This window comes from Erithacus rubecula, assembly GCF_903797595.1.
Source record: "Erithacus rubecula genome assembly, chromosome: 13".
Lineage (NCBI taxonomy): Eukaryota > Metazoa > Chordata > Aves > Passeriformes > Muscicapidae > Erithacus > Erithacus rubecula.
In genome coordinates, this window is record NC_136665.1 from 3,567,653 (window position 1) to 3,587,087 (window position 19,435).

At 39.7% G+C, this 19,435-nt stretch overlaps 1 protein-coding gene across 1 annotated transcript in view; it reads right to left on the reverse strand.

Annotated features, from left to right (window-relative positions):
• IARS1 (isoleucyl-tRNA synthetase 1) overlaps positions 1–19,435 on the reverse strand; it is a 94,004-nt gene that overhangs the window by 65,786 nt on the left and 8,783 nt on the right. Inside the window, exons 7-11 of the mRNA XM_079317486.1 lie at positions 12,428–12,545; positions 9,750–9,897; positions 8,538–8,625; positions 4,662–4,722; positions 3,031–3,126 (exon numbers count right to left, since the gene is read on the reverse strand). Coding sequence (XP_079173612.1) covers positions 3,031–3,126; positions 4,662–4,722; positions 8,538–8,625; positions 9,750–9,897; positions 12,428–12,545 — 511 coding nt within the window. The remainder of the gene's footprint in view (positions 1–3,030; positions 3,127–4,661; positions 4,723–8,537; positions 8,626–9,749; positions 9,898–12,427; positions 12,546–19,435) is intronic.

Consider the following 19,435-nt stretch of genomic DNA (forward strand, 5'->3'; position numbering starts at 1 on the left):
ATTCCCTGCCCATCACACCATTACTCTCTGCACTGGGTCACCCAGCTCCTGCAGCCAAGACATGACTGAGATAAGCCCCTTCTCTGCTGGCCTTTGCTCAGCTGTTACTGCTGAGGGCTCTAGAACAGATGACAGAGCTGATGTCAGCCCTGATTTGGCAGTGAGCTGTTAAAGGCTTTGAAGCAGCAGCCAGCACAGGCTGGAAAGCTGGCACACTCCAGCCTGCTAAGGCAGCACAGCAAACCTTGCACCTGGCTCAAGAGGTGCTTCAGCTCCACTTGAGCACTGCTGCAGCCAAGGGCACACAAAGGGCTCAGCTGCTCTGCCTTTCTGCAGTCACTCCCTGCTCCTGAACACCTTGAACATGAATGGAACCTCTCCAGACTGAGCTGCCATTCGATTTAATGAAGCAAGAATATATTCAGGCACATACCAGGAATCCACAAGTGCTAAGCTTTAATAAAAGCTAAGACCAACATCAGTTTTTTCCAGGTTAGGAGTTTCAGGGCCACTCCTGTCCCTCAAAATCCCTCAAAAGACAACACACAGAACATGTAATACACAAAATTAATATGTAGAAACTGTTAAGCAGCTCTTTTGTGAGAAATCAAAAGCTTTTTTTATGTGAAATTCTAACAAAACAAGAGAAACATGAAGTCAAATATTCACCTTCAGCACCTCTTAGCAAAAACCAACATCACTTCTGCCAAAAGTGTCAGGTACTGAAGAAAAAGTGCATCAGTAACAGGTCTATGAAACCTGTGTGTCACAGTCTGAGCAGGCACTAGAAGTATTGCAAATTAAAACTCTGCAGTATGCAAATTCAGGTGCTACTAAAGCTTTTTAAGTTGACTGCAGGTACATCTGCATATGATGAAATGCCTGAGCAGCTGAATTTTAGTGTCATGTTAATCTGGAGGCACAATGAGTTTACAGCATTTTTAATACAGGTTTGTCTTGTTCTGTGAGCTTTAATTTTGATATCTTTTGAACTGAAATAATAGAGTGCTCTGATATGGTGTGGCAGCTTGTATTTGGCAAAGGCATCACACAAGACAATGAAACTACACCTGGAACTAAATGAAGGTGAATTTTTACTTTCAGTTTTTTTGGAGAAGGATAGATTGCTGAGGTATCAGCAATACAGAACATGTATCAGTAAGCCTGATTTTAAATAAATAAATAAAACTTTAAAACTTTATTTATCAAATAAATATAAATAAATTCCCATCACATTAATGGGAAGGAACAAAGACTCAAGGCATGTTGTGAAGGACTGTGCTCTATTTCTTCTTCTCTGACCATCCTGGTCTAATTATTCCTTTTCTATTCACCTTCAACTCAACAGGAAGGTGCAGAGAAGATGATTAACCAGGAAGAGAATCCTGTCTGCCACCATGAACCATCTCCCTTCTTTCATCTCAGCCTGTCTAAAGGCCAACATGCAACACCAACAGTACTCCACACACAGCTACTGCATAATAATGAAATCCTGAACTTATACCAGGACCTCTGTGAGCTTTTCTGACAGAAATAATCTGGGGGCTGTCAAAACTGAATTACATACACCCCAAAAACAAGGTAGCAGCATTAGGTGCAACATACACTGTGCACTTTCCTTCTGAAGGCAGCAGAACCCACTGACTCAGGCCCCTGTACCAAAAGTGATCTACCCAAACCTGTCTTAAGCTGATGACTGCAAGGTTTTGTTTGTGATGCCTGTGCACTTTTCCCTCACACAATGTTTTATTTAATTTTTTTCTTCGTGAAACATTTAACTGTTACTCTAAGGTTTTTTCCTAAAAAAAATATTTTACAAGTAATTGCTGATTTCCCAGGAGAGAGAAAAATATTTTTTCCTCTGTGTTTACAAAACTCAATGGGCTTATTAAAAAAATCAAATAAAAGAGGGCAGATAATCCTTGCTCTAAGAGGCCAGTCAACCTTTCCAATAAGCTCTTTCCAACAAATGTAACTGGACTGTGCAAATACACAAACCACCCTCAGAGCAGCCAAGGGAAAGCAAACTTCTTCCAGAGCTCCTTTCCTGCTGGCAGCCTCTTCCTTCCCTTCCCTCCATCTCCCACAGCAAGAACTCCTGACTCTAAACAAACTCTCATCCCTCTGGAACATCCAAGATTCAGCTCCAGGGGAGAGTCTGAGGAGCACAAGTGTGACAGGATTTATCCTCTTGAGGACACTTGACCAGCCACCACCATTTTCTTTATTAACTGCTAACACAGCCCACTCCAACTTTCTTTATTCAGAGCTATATTAAGCTGGAACATCTTTTCACATCAACCATCATCCTGACAAGGGAAGCACCACCACAATGGATGTACCCTTCAGAAAAATGCAGGGCAAAAAGGATGGAAGAGGATGGGCTATTTCAGATGAATACAAAGAGGCCTGTTGCTAATGCCAAGTTGCTCTGGAAATTATGACAGAGCTCATGGTCCAGGGATTGCTAATTGCTAGGCACTGCAAGTTTTTTGAGGGCATCTTTGGATAATGGCTGAAGACAGGACACTCTACAACAAGGACAATGAGCCTAAACTAGTGCATTTAATTCAAGTGTCTAAAAACTGGAATGATTAAATCCATGACAAATTATTCCTCTTCGCCTTAAAAAAGAACAGACTGAGGGAAGGGACAATAAAGACAGAAAAAAAAAAAAGAATGGAGTGCAACAAAATCCTTTCACACCAGGGGATAAAGTCTCAGGACAAAACAGTGAAAGCATTTTCTCATCCTCTAAAAGCCCAGTGAGTAATGAAATTGAAACACTGAAGAGGGGCAGTGTGCTGAGCAGAACTGCTGTTCCCAACCAAAATTATCACTTAGCAAAGCCAGTTTTCACTGCCAGTGCCACAGATGAGCACTTCTCAAAGCTCTAACTTCAGACTCTGAGAAAAGCTGAGATCAATGGCACACAAAAAATACAGTGGTGAGTTCAGCTCACACATCACAGCACAAACCAAAGCAAGGGACACAAAAAATGAATATTACAGATGTTTAGTTCACACTTACAGCACCAAAATAGGGAGCCTGATGGACAACTCCTGTGCCTTCCTCCTCCTTCACATAACCATCCACCAGCACAGTAAAGGCACCATTTTCTCTGCACTGCAACACAAAAACATGGGTTTATGTAGATATGTATTTACACACATACAGCAAAACAGTTGATCAGAACCTGGCAGAGCCACCAGTCACACAAAAGAGGAAAGAACTGCATCAAAAATCAGTGACACAGTAAAATGTGACATCCCTAACATGCCTTAATGACTTCCCATAGCCCAGGCAGCTGTGTACTTCATTTAAAGAGTGTCAGGTGTGATTAGATCTCACACCTCTCCACAAGGCCTCCAAGTCAATTACCCTTCAAGTCACATCTTCACACAGTTCTGTGCTTAAGAGATTGCAAATCAATACACTCCTGAACTTGAGGACACAACCAGGACAGGTACTGAAGTTTCCCTGCATTTTTGTATGTCCCCTGTACCTTTGAATTTAAAAAAAGTTTGCTTTGATAGTCACATATTTTTATTGCCTCCAGAGAATGAGAGCATGGTAAATACCAAGGAAGAGAAAATCCAGAAAAAATTGCTAAAAAAGATATGACAATTGTCACTGTATTCAGTAAACAGATCATGAAAAAATAAAGGATTATTTACTATTCCTTAAAACAAAACTAGTAAAAATAAATTACTGCAGTCACAGATGAACCAAATATGTTACAAAATATTAGGTTTGGCTTGTTCTGAAGAGAGATATTTTGAGATAAGATCTCCATTCTAAATAAAAGATTGTAGATGCCCCCATCTGCTCCTTACAAGTACAGAAGGACTCACAAAATTTATCCATTCCAAACCTCAGATGCACAGTCCAATTTTCCAGATTCAGCTGTGTTTGACTTTCCTCTAGAAATATTAGACTTTGTTCCCTACAGAGGTTTTCCCACCTTTGCTGACTCCTGCACATCTTTCAGAACAGAAAGTGTCACAAATCACCAATTCCCTTACAGGAGTTCACAGCTCCTGGCCAGCAGTGCTGCACCTCTCCTCTTTGAAAAATGTAATCAGTTTTTAATCACTTTTTTTTTTTTAAATGGTAAAATTCTCTATGCACTCTCCTATTGCTACATATTCTCTTATCATCTATGATGCCAGACCTAATGCAGTGCTTAAAAGCTGCATCCAGATAAATCTGATACATCAGTAGGTTTTTAGGAAAGGCTTTTAACTCTTCAGTGGGAAACATGACATGTCTGTGATTGTTATCCAAAGTCAGTCATTCCCTTGTGAAGACAAAACTTCTGGACTTAGGAGGAAGACAACACTCACCAGATGAGAAAATTAAAGAATATTTGTTAATATGTGTTTGTTAATATGTATTGAAGTTTCTCTGCAATCTGAAATCAAACTCCTATTATCCCATGTTTACTCTGAGTATATTTAAAACTTAAAGGAAAAAATTAGAGAAAAAAGTCAGCACTGTTTTTTCAAACTTTCACTAGGATTTTAAGGTATTTTAATCCAACCTCCAGTTTGTTATTAGAACCTAAGATCATCTTTTTATAATATAAACAAGGAATACACAGAATGGGTTTTATTTTTGTCTTTATATCCTGTATCAAATACCAAACTGTTTCATCTTACCTGAATAAAATACTCAAAGAGTGGTATGTATTTCTTGCCTTTAAGAACAATACCAGGAAACCTGAGGAGAAAGATTTACAAAAAAATAAATTAACAACTTGAAAACTGGTTTTTTTTTCCTATTTGCTTCTTCATCTCCCTAACAGAATTTGATTTCAAAAGATGAAAATAATTTCCTTGAGTTTACTTCCCACCTCTGTGATAACTTGGAGAACAAACACTGTCTTTTCATGTATCTCTGCTAGCAATCAACAACTTGTACCTGATGGACTTCATTCAATGTAAATTAAGAAAGGAATTAAGCATTAATGACAAGCTCCTTATGGTAAAGCTGGGAAAGAATCTTCTGGATAAAACACAATATTCATAACAACAAAGCCCTAATTCTCAGCATGTCCAAGAGAACTAAAAAATGATCCAAAACACCTGAAGTTTTATGTACAGAAGATTGTGACACAGGGTATTGCAGCCTATCAAAGCTCAGATGCTTCATTCCTTATTCTAAAACTGGGTATCCAAACTCTCCACAGGCATCTCAGGGAATGATCCACCACAGACAGGACTGGCTGAGGAACCAGCTGAGCCAGACAAGAAATGCACAGCAGAGATGGAGCCTGCAGGTCTGGCTCCTGCAGCCTTCTGACAGCAGCTGACAAAGGCAGAGATTAGCTTGGGATCTGCAGCTCAGAACTCTCCTGAAAGTGCTTAAATCATCCAATTTCAGGGGGAAAATCCAGCTAAAACATAACTTAATCTGATAGATGGGCTGGCTCTGTGTCCCAGCTGTGGTCTCTCCCTGCTCTGTCCTTGATCTACAACTTCCAAACAATGGTCAAACCATAAAACACTTGACTCCTTCAAAGTGGGGGGCTCTTCAAAGCTGTTTCACTGCACAGGAAGGACCTGGAGCAGCATTTACTGCCAAGTTCAAGAGCATGACTCCTCAGCTCAGCACACACAATATCCTCCAGGAACAGAGGAGACTTCTATTTTAAGCCTCAGCTTTGCAGATGGTTTATATGTTTTTATATTACAAACAGCCTTAGGAATGTTTGAGGTGCTTAATCAGGATCAGATGAGAGAAAAGCATCCCAGGGCTCAACCAGACAGATGTGGGAATGCTCAGACACAGAACATGAAGCACCAGAATTGGCTTTAAAAAAGAAGGAAAAAAAAAAGTAGTTATATTCTTATTTAACCCAAGTCAGAGAAAGGTAAAGGTTGTGGATCACATTCCTGATTTTCATTTTGGGATCTGAAATACTTTGTTTGTCAAAGTCCTGAACTTCAGGTTGAAAATTTATACAATGCTGCCTTCTTGTGACCTAAGTTATGGTAGTAAGACTTATTTAAAATCACTTCAGCAATCCTTGACTCTCAGGTGATCAGGAATATCTGGTTTGGATTCTTTAGAATCCAAAAAGAGACAACAAGGGAAAACTGTGTGAAGAAATGAAATGCTTACTATGCCAAAGGACTGAAATATAACACAAGGGGAGGGAAATGCTCAACAATCACATCAAATCTTCCACTGCTAAATCAAACAGGAAGCCACTGGATGCCAAAATTGGGGTAATACACCCAGACCCAACTGATGAGTGCAAAGCAGCTCAGGGAACTTCAGACACTGCACATTTTCAATCAGACCATTCCCTGACCTCAGCCTGATGCCTGGTATAGATTAAGTTGCATCAATTTCTCCCTCAAGGGCCTGACTGCTTGAGAATTCAAAAGTGAGCTAAAGGAAGAAAAAAGTTAAAAGCAGAAGTGATGAAGTTCATTTCTAATAAATTAGATACTCACAGATCTAAATTTTTCACAGATCCATTCAACTACCAGCTACCTTTTAATTGTCTCACATTTCACATTTGAGAAAATTAATTATTACATAACAGAAAAACTGGAGCATGATCAAAAACAGAAAAGAAACCAGCCTGAAAAGAGACCATATACAAAAGAGTCTAATACAAAAGAAGGAAAATGTACTGCTCTGCAAAGAGATTTGCTAGCAGCCTTATAGCCTGATAGGCAGAGGTTTAAAAAAAGTAAGATTTTAAAAATAATCAGTTTGGGGGAGTGAGTGGTGGTGGTGTTAGAAATACCATTAATTAGACATAAATACAACACCTGAAATGTGTATGATTGCCTTAAAGAGCAAGCTCTTCACATTTCTGATGAAGACACCACATCAAAAAAAGGCCAAAACATTCTGTGCATTCCTGGATATAGAATGACTGCAGTCACACTGAAGTTAAATTTGTAGTATTGCATTAAAAGAAGAATTTGGAAGCAGAAGATAACAGATTGACAAATTTAATATATGGGCTAGCTTGCTTCTTTTTTAAGCCTAAAGCAAATGTATTAAAAATACTTAAGAAAATAAAACGGTTTTCATAGAAGGCTTAGTTTTTAGACACACTGAACAGGTTTCAAAAGACCAAGAAGGAACAGAGTATCTTTATTTCCCAAGAGAACTGAAGCACTGATGGACCTAAAGCCACTGAGACAGGTCTAACAACCTGATTCATTGTGATTGAGAGTTCTGAGTGAAGTGCTCAAGAACACACAATGTGAGTTTGTCAAGAACAAGCCACACAAAGCCAAATTCTTTGGGGCAGACTTACTAGCTTAGATAGCAAGCAAGCGGATCAAATTTAGGTCTTAATGTTAGTGAGAGTTCTGACACTTCATCATTCCAAGAGGCACAAATACTTGAACTGGTGGAACACCACCACTTCAAGGGAAAGTTATTGTTAATTCAGTATCAGAGCAAAGGAAAATTCCCAGTGGTGTCCTGGCAGGACCATCCTGACACTGACACTGTTCAGTGGTTTCACTGATGACTCAGAGGGGAGGAAAAAAACTCCAGAGATCAGAAGTTCAGCCAACCCTGAAGAAGGAGAGCACTGAACATCATCTTTAGAAACTGAACACCAGCTTAAATTGGTACAGACCAAGTGACAGATTAAGAGCATTCTCATAGAAGGGGAAGGAGGGAAATCAATGCAGAAATAGAAAATTATTCAACTGTCACAGTATGAGCCATCAGAATAGGAAACATCTTAAACAAACATCCCAGTTCTGTGTTTTCCTAATTTAATGATTACATGCATCTACTTAGCTGAAATAACCCCCATTTTTAAATTTAAAGCTTTCAACTACTTGATAAAAAGACAAAAATAGAAATAACTGGTAGCAGTGAAGAAGGGGTGTTATTCTCAAAACCATTTCTAGTCTTTTATTTTTTTATTGTGGTTATGTGGGGTTTTACAAGGTTTTCTGCTTTGTTTGTTTGAATAAAGTGAGCAAACACATATCTGTTGTATTTGACCTCATTAACAGGCTGCTGGCTTATGGAAAAGGTTTAAGAAAAGCCAAGACACACATTTTGTCTAAAAGAGCTACAGAATTTAATACCTACATCCCCTGCCCAGTCTGACTTCTTAAGTAATTCCTGGTTTTCCACCTAATCAAGATGAATAAGCACCCTGCAGAAAGCAATGACTGCCACTAATTACAGAAGTAATATTTATTTGCTAAGAACAACGTGATTGTTTTGCCTGTTTTCCTTGAAATCTTTACATAATATGTAGAACTGGACACGCTCCAGCATTTTCTCAAACTTTCACCTTAATGTAAACACACAGGAAAGGGGTGGGCCATGGAACCTTCTTTCCCCAGCACAACACAAGGACCCAAGGAAACTTTTTTCTCTTTGTGGCTTCAAATACAAGACAAATTTGTTCCAGTGAATTTCAATTCCTTTCATGGATTTTTGTAATATAAACACAGATGCAGGGAAATCCATCTTCTTAAAAACACTTCTGATCTAGAAAAACACTGAAAGCTAGCAAGTATAATAATTTATGTACTTGCCTGTCGAGTATCTGATAATCACTGTCAGATTTGTACAGTGCCACCAGCCTGGACTCCATCAAAATGTAAATCTTTCCTGTGGCTTTATCTAGAATATAAAATGAAACAGGAGTTCACAAATTTCAGTTTAGCCCCCATTATGAAACCATTCAATATATGCAAATATTGTAACAGTAAAACTGGCCAGAATAATCCTTTGCTACTTTCCAGCTTCTTTTTCCCCACACAGCCAGTTAAGGAATATTTTCCAAAGCCTACGTTTAAACAAAAACCACAGGATGAAACCCAGGCCACTGATTTTCAGTGTTTTGTTGTTGCAGAGGCAGAAGCACCTTGTCTATTATTGCTGAGTTCAAATTAAAAAAGCAGTTGAGAAGTTTCAATAAATTGCAACTGAAACAGAGGGAAACAACTGGAAGATGGACAAAGAGTACATAAAATCAGTATTATTAAGTAAGGTAATGACTGCATTTTATACACTTCCTGAGATTTGCTATTTCAATTACATGCTTTGATTTCTTTATGAAAGAAGTATATACCAACAAAGGAAGTTAACATCAAAAAAGAGTGAAATGTTATGAAGAAAACTTATTTTCTACCCCAAACCACCCTGACTTCCAAACTTGAATGACAAATTTTATCCAGGCTTCTACTCTGCCAACTCAAGCAGTGAGCAGTGAGCCAGAGATATCCAACTCAGCACCTCAGGCAAGTGAGGTTATTTCTGAAAATATCCAGCATTTCTTTTTAAAGACGACCAAATTTATGTTAAAACTTTTGAAAACTGAAACATACTTAGTTCTCTTCAAAGAAAGAAAACCCAATCACGTGGAGTTCACTGCAAAGGCCTGCACAACTTCATGTTCAACACACAGATCATTGTGGTTATGTTGAAACTAGAAATTCCTACTATGTTTTTAAAAAACTGGGGGGAGGTATTTCTAGATGAAGATATAATTAAAGACTACAAACACACACACACCTTTTTTATTATTATTGCATCTGTCAGTATTCTTAAGGAATTGTCCTCTCAATTCACGTAAAATAACAAGCAGTTGGAAATCACCAGCCACATCCAAATTGGATGCCACCCTTCAAATTACCACTGGTTCAACCCCAGAAAAGTTCTGTACATTTAACATAAACCAGTCTAAAACACAAAACATAAGTACATATTCCCAGGTACTGAAGGAAGAGGAGTTCAACACTTGCCTCTCAGTTTTACATACTGCAGTTCTGGGTTAACACAAAGGGCCAGATTGCTGGGCAAGGTCCAGGGAGTTGTGGTCCAGGCAACAAGAGAAACATTTGGGTCTTCTTCCAGTGGGAAGCTCACAGTCACTGAAGGATCCTGAACATCCTGAAAAACAATTTCATGTGTCATGTATGCTCATCTGTAATGTAAAAGGTGAAGTGGCAGCACTAAAGTCAGAGTAGAGCACCAGTCACTGAGCTCCTCATCACACCAGTGCAGACTGTCAGTCCAACAAGGCCACAGGGTTAAAAACTCCCATTAACAGGGAGATTTGGAGGATTTGCTGCCAAAACACCAAAGAAAGACAAGTGCAGTTTCTTTAGGTACCTCTTATAACCCCACTCTCAAAGTTTAGAACCAATTTCAAGGGTCAGGAAAATCAGCAGTTTCTCAGATACCCTAAATAAAGCCTTTTCCACATTTTCTTCTTCAGCCAGGGATGAGGAAGAATAGCCATCACATCAAATTATTCATCTCTAATTAAGAAGTTGTTGTTAACAAGGGGGAGAAGACGACTGGGGTACTTAGAAAAAAGAGTATGTCAATATTTAAGAGGGAAAAAAACCTCAGGGAAGGAGACCTTTGTCAGCTACTCTATAAAACTTCACCTTCAAACAAGTCCAAAAAATCCCCTGAAAACAAGATTTTCGTTCAGCCAAGTACAACCCTATTCAGTCACTTCACATTTCACATATGATGAAAAGCTGCTTGTAAAAGCAAGTCTAATCCTGCAAATGTGGGATTTTCAGTGGGAAATTCTGCATGCCAGCTCAGAGGGTGCCATGCACAGCAGCCCTAAGCCCAGGAACAGTGCTGTGGTCTCGTGCGAAGCGCTCTGCTTTCCACCCAGCATCATGGAACAGTTCATGGCATCATGGGACAGGCAGCTATTTATGTCTGAGCTGAGGGCTGCTCCAGAGGGAATTTTCTGTGAACATCTGGTGCAGTCAACAGTAAAACATAAATATTACATAACCCATGGCCTGTGCTCAATACCAGGCAGAAATGGAGCTCTCAGTTCTGTCTGTACCAAGTGCAAGGCAGCACTGCAGGCTCCTCACTTTGCTCTCTGAAGCACTGAGCTCACCAAGATAAAAACAACTGGCAAAGCATTAAAACAACTGCCAGGCTAGCAGGTAATGGCACTGTGTAGTGTTTTAGCTGTCACAACTTCACCTGCACACACTGCTTCTTCAGTTTGATGCAATAGCAGCTGCTGGCACTGTTAACTCAGGTGTGCACTGGACACCCAGCTCTGGTTCTGAACATGCTTCTTGTGACCTATTGCTCCTGATCTGTGTCCCAGTTTTCAGAGGATCAATAAACAGCAGCCAAAGGCTGCTTTTCACTGTGAGGAGGGCAACAGCTGCCTCACAGCCACAAATGACTGTGCCCACCAGGAATAAATCCTGTCAGCTCACAGACCCACAAGTTCTAAACACCATTTCTAGCAGATGAGAAAGATAATTTTTGCATGGAGTAGTAGAGCAGCATCCCACCCACACACACCTCTGGTTCCAGAGTAAGAAACAGCATCTAAATATTTCATTAAGACTCAAGAAGAGAAAAGAGCTTTATGTTTTATGGGAAAAGAAAACATAGATACCCATATGCACAAACCCTCCAAAATAATCTTTGTTCTAAAGAAAGCTCATTTATCTGAGCCTGTGTGATATGTCAGTCAATAAGGACAAGAAAAGCAATTATTTCAGCTTTCAGACAGTCACAAATATCAAGATCTCTTTGCAAATCTCTCTTCCATAAATCACAAACCATTTTTTCTTCACTGTAAATACCCTTCAGCAATACTGAAAGCCCTGGTATCTCTCTGCTATCTGTGGGCTGCATTGTACTCCAAGTCTATTTAAACATTTGTTTTAAAAACACTATTTTTGGCCAGAAAACTGGCCTTTTTTAGGCAAGATGTAGAGACCAGATGTACAATCTGTGCTAACTCTCTAGTCTCACAATGCAAGTGAAAGATTTACAATAGAAGGATATGAAGGCCTGGGTCAGGATTGGAAAGGATACAAAACCTCCATCTACAAACTAATGTGGAATTTGGAATATTGGGACACAAGTTCTGCTTTCATATACATGAATGTGAGTTTGTTGCAAGTGAGAAGCTACTCTTGCTTTATCTGTCACTCACTTTTAAAGGAACATTTTATAAACCACAGTAAACCCTCCATTATATTATGTAAAACATTTTCTGGTGTTTCCCAATTTAAATTAATGATTCTTAAAAGAACCATTATCCTACAGCTACAATCTTTTTGATATCCCTTATGAATGTCCCCACAGAAGATTCAAACCCTGCCAAAGACCCTCTTCTTTTCAGATGTGCACAGACACAGACACCTGCAGCTCACTCCTCTGAAAATTCAGCATAAAAATCCATCACTGCAATAAAACCTTGGGAGTCCAGAGAGGGAGGAATTTACCACAATAAAACAAAGTGTGGATCAAATGATCCAAACAAATACAGCAAAATATGACCAAAATTTACCCATTTACCTAGATTTTTACAACCAATTTGGAGTGTAATGACAGGTTTAGGCACCACCAAGCAAAAAGTACCAAAGCTTTTCAAATCCAACCATAAGAAAATAGAGAAATCTTGATTGCAACTTACCTTGTAGTTCTGATGGGACTCAAAGTTGGACAGGGGGGTGTTGCATGCAGTTGAAAAAGGCATGACCTTAACCCCTCTATACACCAGTCCTTTGTCATAGAGCTGCTTGAAAACCCACCTGGAAGTACACAAGGAACAAGGAATGACTTGGTGCTTCATATTTAATAAATAAACTGCAAAATGGGGGTTCTGCTCTAGCTGGAGTTTCTTTCTGAATTACATATTTTTTTAAAAAATTCCAATATAAACTAAAGACAATAAAAGTTAAAGAGATAATTGATTGCAACTGCATTTCTGGCAGATTGTTAGCTTAGGTGGTTTTAACAGTTTGGTATTCCATGCACAGAGATTAATCAACAATAAGGATTTCTATTCCATCAAAACACCTTTTTAGATTTCCTGAATACAAAGATCACCTGAAATATGAACAATTAACAAGGCTGACATCAGTCATAATTTGGAGAAGAGCTGTAGTGACATGGCTGCTCACTTCTCACATGACCTTAAGTTTCTGCTGCAGCAACCAGTGTACAGCAGAGACACAGATACAGGTCAGAGCCACCTGCAACCCAGGCCAAATAAATCCTGATAATCTGAGAGCATTTTCCACGAGAGAGAACAGTTAACCATGAAAAAAATCACAAATCCAGTCTTACAGTGCTGCAATTTAATGTCTCCTTTGAACTCAGATCCTCTCCAAGACCACAGTGTCACACCAAGGTCTAATTCTGCTTAGGAAATCATCAATACAGCTTTTAGCAAAGCTGGATCCTTATGTTTTCTTGAAATAATCAAGACAGCACTTAATACTACAGGTGACAAATTGAGTCAATGCTCAAAAATGAATGGAAGAGAAACATTTCACACAACAAGTCATGGACAAACCCTGAACACTGCAGGGTTTCCTCAAGGATCATCAACATTTATCAGCCTCTCATGTCTCCCTGACTTGCACACTCAATGGCACAGCCTGCAGGCTGTGAGGCAGGACAGGGCAAGCCTTAAATAATCCTGCCAACTTCAACTCCCAAATCAGAGCTGCTGCAGAGCCTCAGCATTGGGAATTTCACACAAAAACTGTTCAACTCTGCTGACTTGAAAAGCTCCTTTATTCAAACTATGTTTTCAAACCATCCTGATCCCTTTTCTGGGTCCCTTTGCAGATAAATAGCTCATTGCTAAGCAACCAACTCAATCCTGGCAAGCAGCACTTTTTTCTGCAGGCTGTCATTTTGTGCTTGAGAATCTGGACCTGTATTTCAGACAGTGTCTTGTCTTTTATGCTTGAAATTATCATATTCAACAAAAAACAAAAGTAGACTACTGCACTGATTTTATCTATGGCCCAAAATAAGAATATCAAAAGACATGCCCTGGCCTGCTGACATGGAAGTCCTGTGGTGCCTTAATCAGAATAATTATTACACTGCAGATTAGGCAGCTGGAGAAAACACAGAATGTCACATGGAAAAGATGTGCAGTCCACTCAGATTCATCCATGAGCCTCCAGTAAAAATCCAAAACTCTCCTACGTGTGGTCACTAACATCACAAAAATTATATAATACAAAGTCTGAGATGGAAAAAGTCTCTCATACCCTTAGTAGCATCAAGTTCTGTACAGAGGAGTCAAACCCAGGGGTCTCTCAGAGCTGTGCACTCCTACAAAGGTGTCTTACCTTACACACAACTCCAAAGAAACCTTGAAATGTCACCCACAGGCAAGATGTGACACCCAACCCATAACTGAAACACAGCAGTGATTGACTATTTTATAGTGGAGATTTTAAGATTATCAACTTAGACTTGTATAAATCTAGATCAGTCTTCTATAAAAATGATCCCTGAATATAGTTTTACCAACTTTCAGCATATGAATTTGAGCTGGCTAACTGCACAAGTTTTTGTGGGAGTTAAAATAACTTTAAATGTATGCTTACCCCCTCAGAGCATAATGAATGCAGCCTGTGACAAGTGACAGCATTCCTACTGAAGGTGTTCTACTTGCCTTTCAAAAGCAGTAACTAAAACACCTATAGAAAAAGGCTCCACTTTACTTTCTATAGAACACTGCCTACTAAGAGCACACAAAAACTACTCAGAGAAACACTGAATATTTAATTCAGCTGTAAATATAACTGTAAACTCAGGGAGCTGCTCAGCCAAGGTGAGCACTACATGGAGCTGCCAGGCTCCCAATCCAGGCCAGCATCTCCCTCCTGTGGCAATCCCATCCCATTGCACACCCCTGGCTCCAGCTGTGCACACAGAGCAGGGATGGCTTCAGACCACATCTGTCCCCTGAGCTCCTCACAGGCCACAACCAGCACTCACTTGGAGCTTGTCACTGCCTGGCCCCTCACACAGGAGAATAAACAGGATTATCATTGAGTTAACATTGCTGTTTGATGCCATAGCCCTCACTACCACCACACAAGCTCTTTTATTACCTTAAAAAGCACCTACAATGGTTTCCTTAACAAAAAATGCTGCTAGTGTGTGACCAGCAGAGCTGCAGAGGTGATTCCCCAAGAGCTCCCTGCAGCAGTGCCCACCTGAAACAGCATCTGCCAAAGATGACATGGTTCTAACAGTAAAAGTCATTTGCAGGTGGAGATCTTTTTTTGATTAAAAAGTCATCATAGTATTTTAGGCAATAACCTCACAAAACATGGTTTAACCCTTATGTTTGAAAAATGTTGACACTTTGCAAGAAAGAGGTCCCAGGTTTGCAAGCCAAAATTGAAAATGCAGTGCTTTCTAAAAAAAAGATAAACTAAGGAAACCACAGAGCTCCTTTCTAGTGACAAACAAAACATGTACTCAAAGAAGTGAGAAATCAAATTTTGTACCACTAAATCTGCTACATTTCTCCTCAAACATAAATAAATTTAGCTGCATCCTCTTGGCTGTGGAAGCAGCACTCAGACCTTTCCTGAGGAAAAATGCAGTTTGGAAAAAGGTGAAATTCAAGATGCATATTTCAGCTTCTTGTTGATAGAGAATCTGGTCCCTAAAGGTGCAAGGAATGTTTAACTTCCAAAGTGATAAGAGTTTCTTGCTCCTGAAGTGTCATGAGGTTCAAGTCCAGTCAATAACAAAGCCTTTTGTGCTCTCCAGAACCCCCCAAAAAACCAGAACCCTCCTGCAACATTTGTTCATCCAAGTCACACACACAGTACACAAGCACCACATGGATATAATCAAACTCCTGCAAAGGGAGCTTTTGCTTCCAAAAGATACTGAATCAATCAGTGCAGCACTCCAAACACCCCTGGCATCCCACACAGAATCCAACAGCTCTCACTATGCAAAAGCAAGCTGCACTTCTCAAACACGTACATCCAGTTCACATCAAAGGGAAGGATCTCATCTTGGAGCTTCCCAAGTTCTTGATGCCATTCCTTTGAGGGATCATGGGGCTCTGTTTGCAATGATCAGTATCTAAGGGTTTTCTAAGGGGTTCAGAATTCCAACCTTTCCAGAGAACTGACTCATAACTAACACTGAGATTTCTTTTCAAACACATATAAAGTGCTTTTCCCCCCTTTTTGCTTCTTTAAAGAATAAACAGCAGGAACTGCAAATAGTCCTGTGGGCATTAGGACAGCAGGATCCAGAGCTCTATGATTTCAACATATCCATGGTACTTTAGGTAAATGGACAAAATGATTGCTGTGTGACCTCATATCAGTACATACCAAAAGGACAATTTTATGCAAACAAATCCAGGCACAAACAGCATGCTATGTAAGAAGCCCTGTCATTTAGAAGTTCAGCAAACACTGCATCCTGACAGCACCATGGGAAGCAGAGCTTCTGAGGAAAAGGTTTTCCCACAACTCACAGACAACGCTTGAAAAACAAGAAGAAATCAAAATGAAAGCAACAATCAAAACCAGATGCTTAGGGACAAAAAAAAAAAAGTACTCAAAAGCACTGGATGTGAATCAAAAAAGCATAAACCAAAGTGGAACATGAATCCCAACAACAAACACAACCTAACTTTAGAACAGCATCTTGGAAAGGCAGCTCCTTAAGAAAGACAGGAGAAGTATTTCTTTGTTCCAGAGCCTAGGAATTGTTGAGTACAGAAATTGTTAGATTCTATGTTCAACCACCACTGAAAGCTTTAAAATCCTGGCATACAGAGATCATTCTTTTCCAGGTCTACTCTCCAAGCTGTAATCTTTAGAACAGTGTTTGTTGATAGATTCTGAATCAAGCCAGAAATGCAAAATACCTGTATAACAGAAAATCTGTGCATCTAAAAGTGATGCTAGACTTATCCCAAAGATCATCCACAGGAGTGCAGTGTATTCCTCCTCCAAAATACAGGTAAGGAGATACAACAAGGACTGGAATGGTGAGAAGGTAACAACCAGGGGACTAGAGAACTTAATGCACAAAAGAAATACAAGAACGAGGGAAAAAATACAGGTAGCTCATAGAAAAATGGACAAACCACATTTCTTACCACCAGTATCTCCATAGAGAATCACTAGTCATGGAATACACAGAATGCAATAGTGATTTCTATTTAGAGAAATCTATTTCTAGAAATCTACTAGGAGAATTTCTATTCAAAGCTCTGTTGTTCTGAGCTCACTGTGGTTTGGTGCTGAGTGCTGGGCCTGTCTCAGGGCAGGTCAGGTGTGAGCCCAGCTCTCCCTGGCACCTCCTCCCAGAGCTCTGCCACCAAGGGGAGCTCAGGACCATCTCTAGCAGGCTCAGCCTGCAGATGCTCATTTGGGCACTAGATGGTGACAGGAATCTGCTCAAGCCGCCATTCAGAGGAGCAGCAGGAGAGGCCAAGCCCTGGCATCACCCTGGGAACAGCAGAGCCATCCCCTGATCCCACCCTGCTTCCCCAGAGCTGCCCACACCTATGCAACAAGCCAGCACTGAAGACAATCACTTAGAGTTATTCCAACTCCCAAAGGTTTCTTTCAGATCATCTCAGTAAGAAGTTTAAGCTCCCATCAAACTCCTCTCCATTTCACTGGATGTGTCTTGTGACATATTTCATGTTTGTGTCACACCAGCTCAAGAACATCACTCTCATTGCACTCTTCCAGTAAAGGGCACTTTTAAATTGAGATCCAAGCTGGCTGCAGGACAAATTGTACAGAATTAGAACTTTAAAGTTATATTTAAGCTATTAAATATGTGCAGAGCTGACTGGATCTTAACATGCAAAACCAGAGCAGTATCACCTCTTAATGATACCAACTTTCAATCCTCTCCTGAAAAATTCTACCAATGAATGTTTTATTCAAAGTCAAAATTTAGCAGGCTGAAAATTCAGTTTAGTCAGCCATCATATGACATAGCACCAAAATGCCAACTAAGTAGTCATTTCCACCAGAACAATTATAAAGATGAAAAATAAATGCACTCTAGCATTCTGAGCTTATTAATATTGTTCTGTAGAGATACTGTACAACAGATATATTTGGTGTCTGAGTCCTAAACACTTCAAATCTAAATAATTTGGATCAAAACAGTCACCACTGAAAACAACATTTATCACAAGTATTAGATTATCTCACTGAACTCAGCAGAAACAAAGAATAAAACACCATGTCACAAAGAAATTCCAGTTGAGGCCACCCCAGAGCTGCAGGAAGAGGTACAGATCAGGAAAAAAATAACCTAAACAGACTGGTTTAGCTGATTATATGACTAAAGACAAACTCCTTACCATATTTTAACCACAAAGCCTTCAGTTGCCATGCCCACTGCCATTTTCATAGCCAGGTTTTTTTTTCCTGGGCCTAAAAGCAGCATTGTACTCCCACAGACAGAACAAGGTGAAACCACTGGACAGACCAATATGGTCTCCAGGGCAGTCAATGCAGAAATTAAGCTGCAAAGTTTCTCTTTTGTACATAGCTGGACAGAAAATTTTCAACTTTTTAAAAGAATTTCAAAAGGAGCTCAGAAACAATGGAATCAATTGTGAGAGAAGTTGCTAGAACCAACAGCTTGCATGATCACTCCTGATGGACATGGAAAGGAACTTCAGTAACACCTTGCGGGTCTGATGATTGTCTGGGTAACCATCCAATTTATTTAATTTTTAGGAAATTTTACATTACTCTGCCAAAAGCATCTAACTGCAGTGACAGGGCTCTTTTTAAGCATTACCTCCTTCAGCCCTGAGACAGATCCTAGGAGACTTTCAAAAAAAACCCCCCAATTTTTAAAAACAGAAAATGTGCTTCATTACATGATTTAACAGAAACTTAACAGTATCAGGAATCAAAAAAGTACAAAATTAAGAGGCTGTCTGCCTACCTACTTCCTGAAATCTGAGTTTTCAGATGCAATATAATTTAGAGTTTGCATCATTAGAGGAGGTGATATCTGTCACACAGGTGAAAGACCAAAAACTGCCTTTTAAAGAGGTGGTGGGATAAACCACCAAAATAAGGCCTGGGCAGGTGAGAGAGACCCTGCAGCTAGCTCAAGGCAGGTTTGGTTTTTAAGCTGCCAGTTAAACAGGATTTGAGGTGCCACTAAGTATTTTTGTCATTTACAAAATGAAGGTTTCTTGTCAGTTTTGGCTTTATAATTATGCAGGGTTTCTTCAGCTGAGCGAGTTAAAACATCTGTTGCCTTCCCACCATCTTCCCAATGCTCACTGAAATCTCACTGGCACTTCAGCCCTCTGCAGTGGCTTCAAGGTTTGTCAATCCATTGCCATAAGTTCATGAAATTAACTATACAATTAAAGTCAACTATAAGCTAATATTACCAAGTATTGAATACTTTGTTATGCAGATAATTTGCTTTTCAATGGCTTTTTGTCAGCATATACTCTGCAAAACCTCTCCCTGCAACTCACCTTGACATTCTATCACCCAAAGGACTCACAGTTGCCATTTCTTCCCTGTGTTAAACCAATCTGATTATCCATAACCTGTAAGGTTGTCTTGTATTTTGAAATCCCAAGAGGCATCCTGAATACATTGCCAAAACACCCAGACTTTATTAAGCTCTGCAC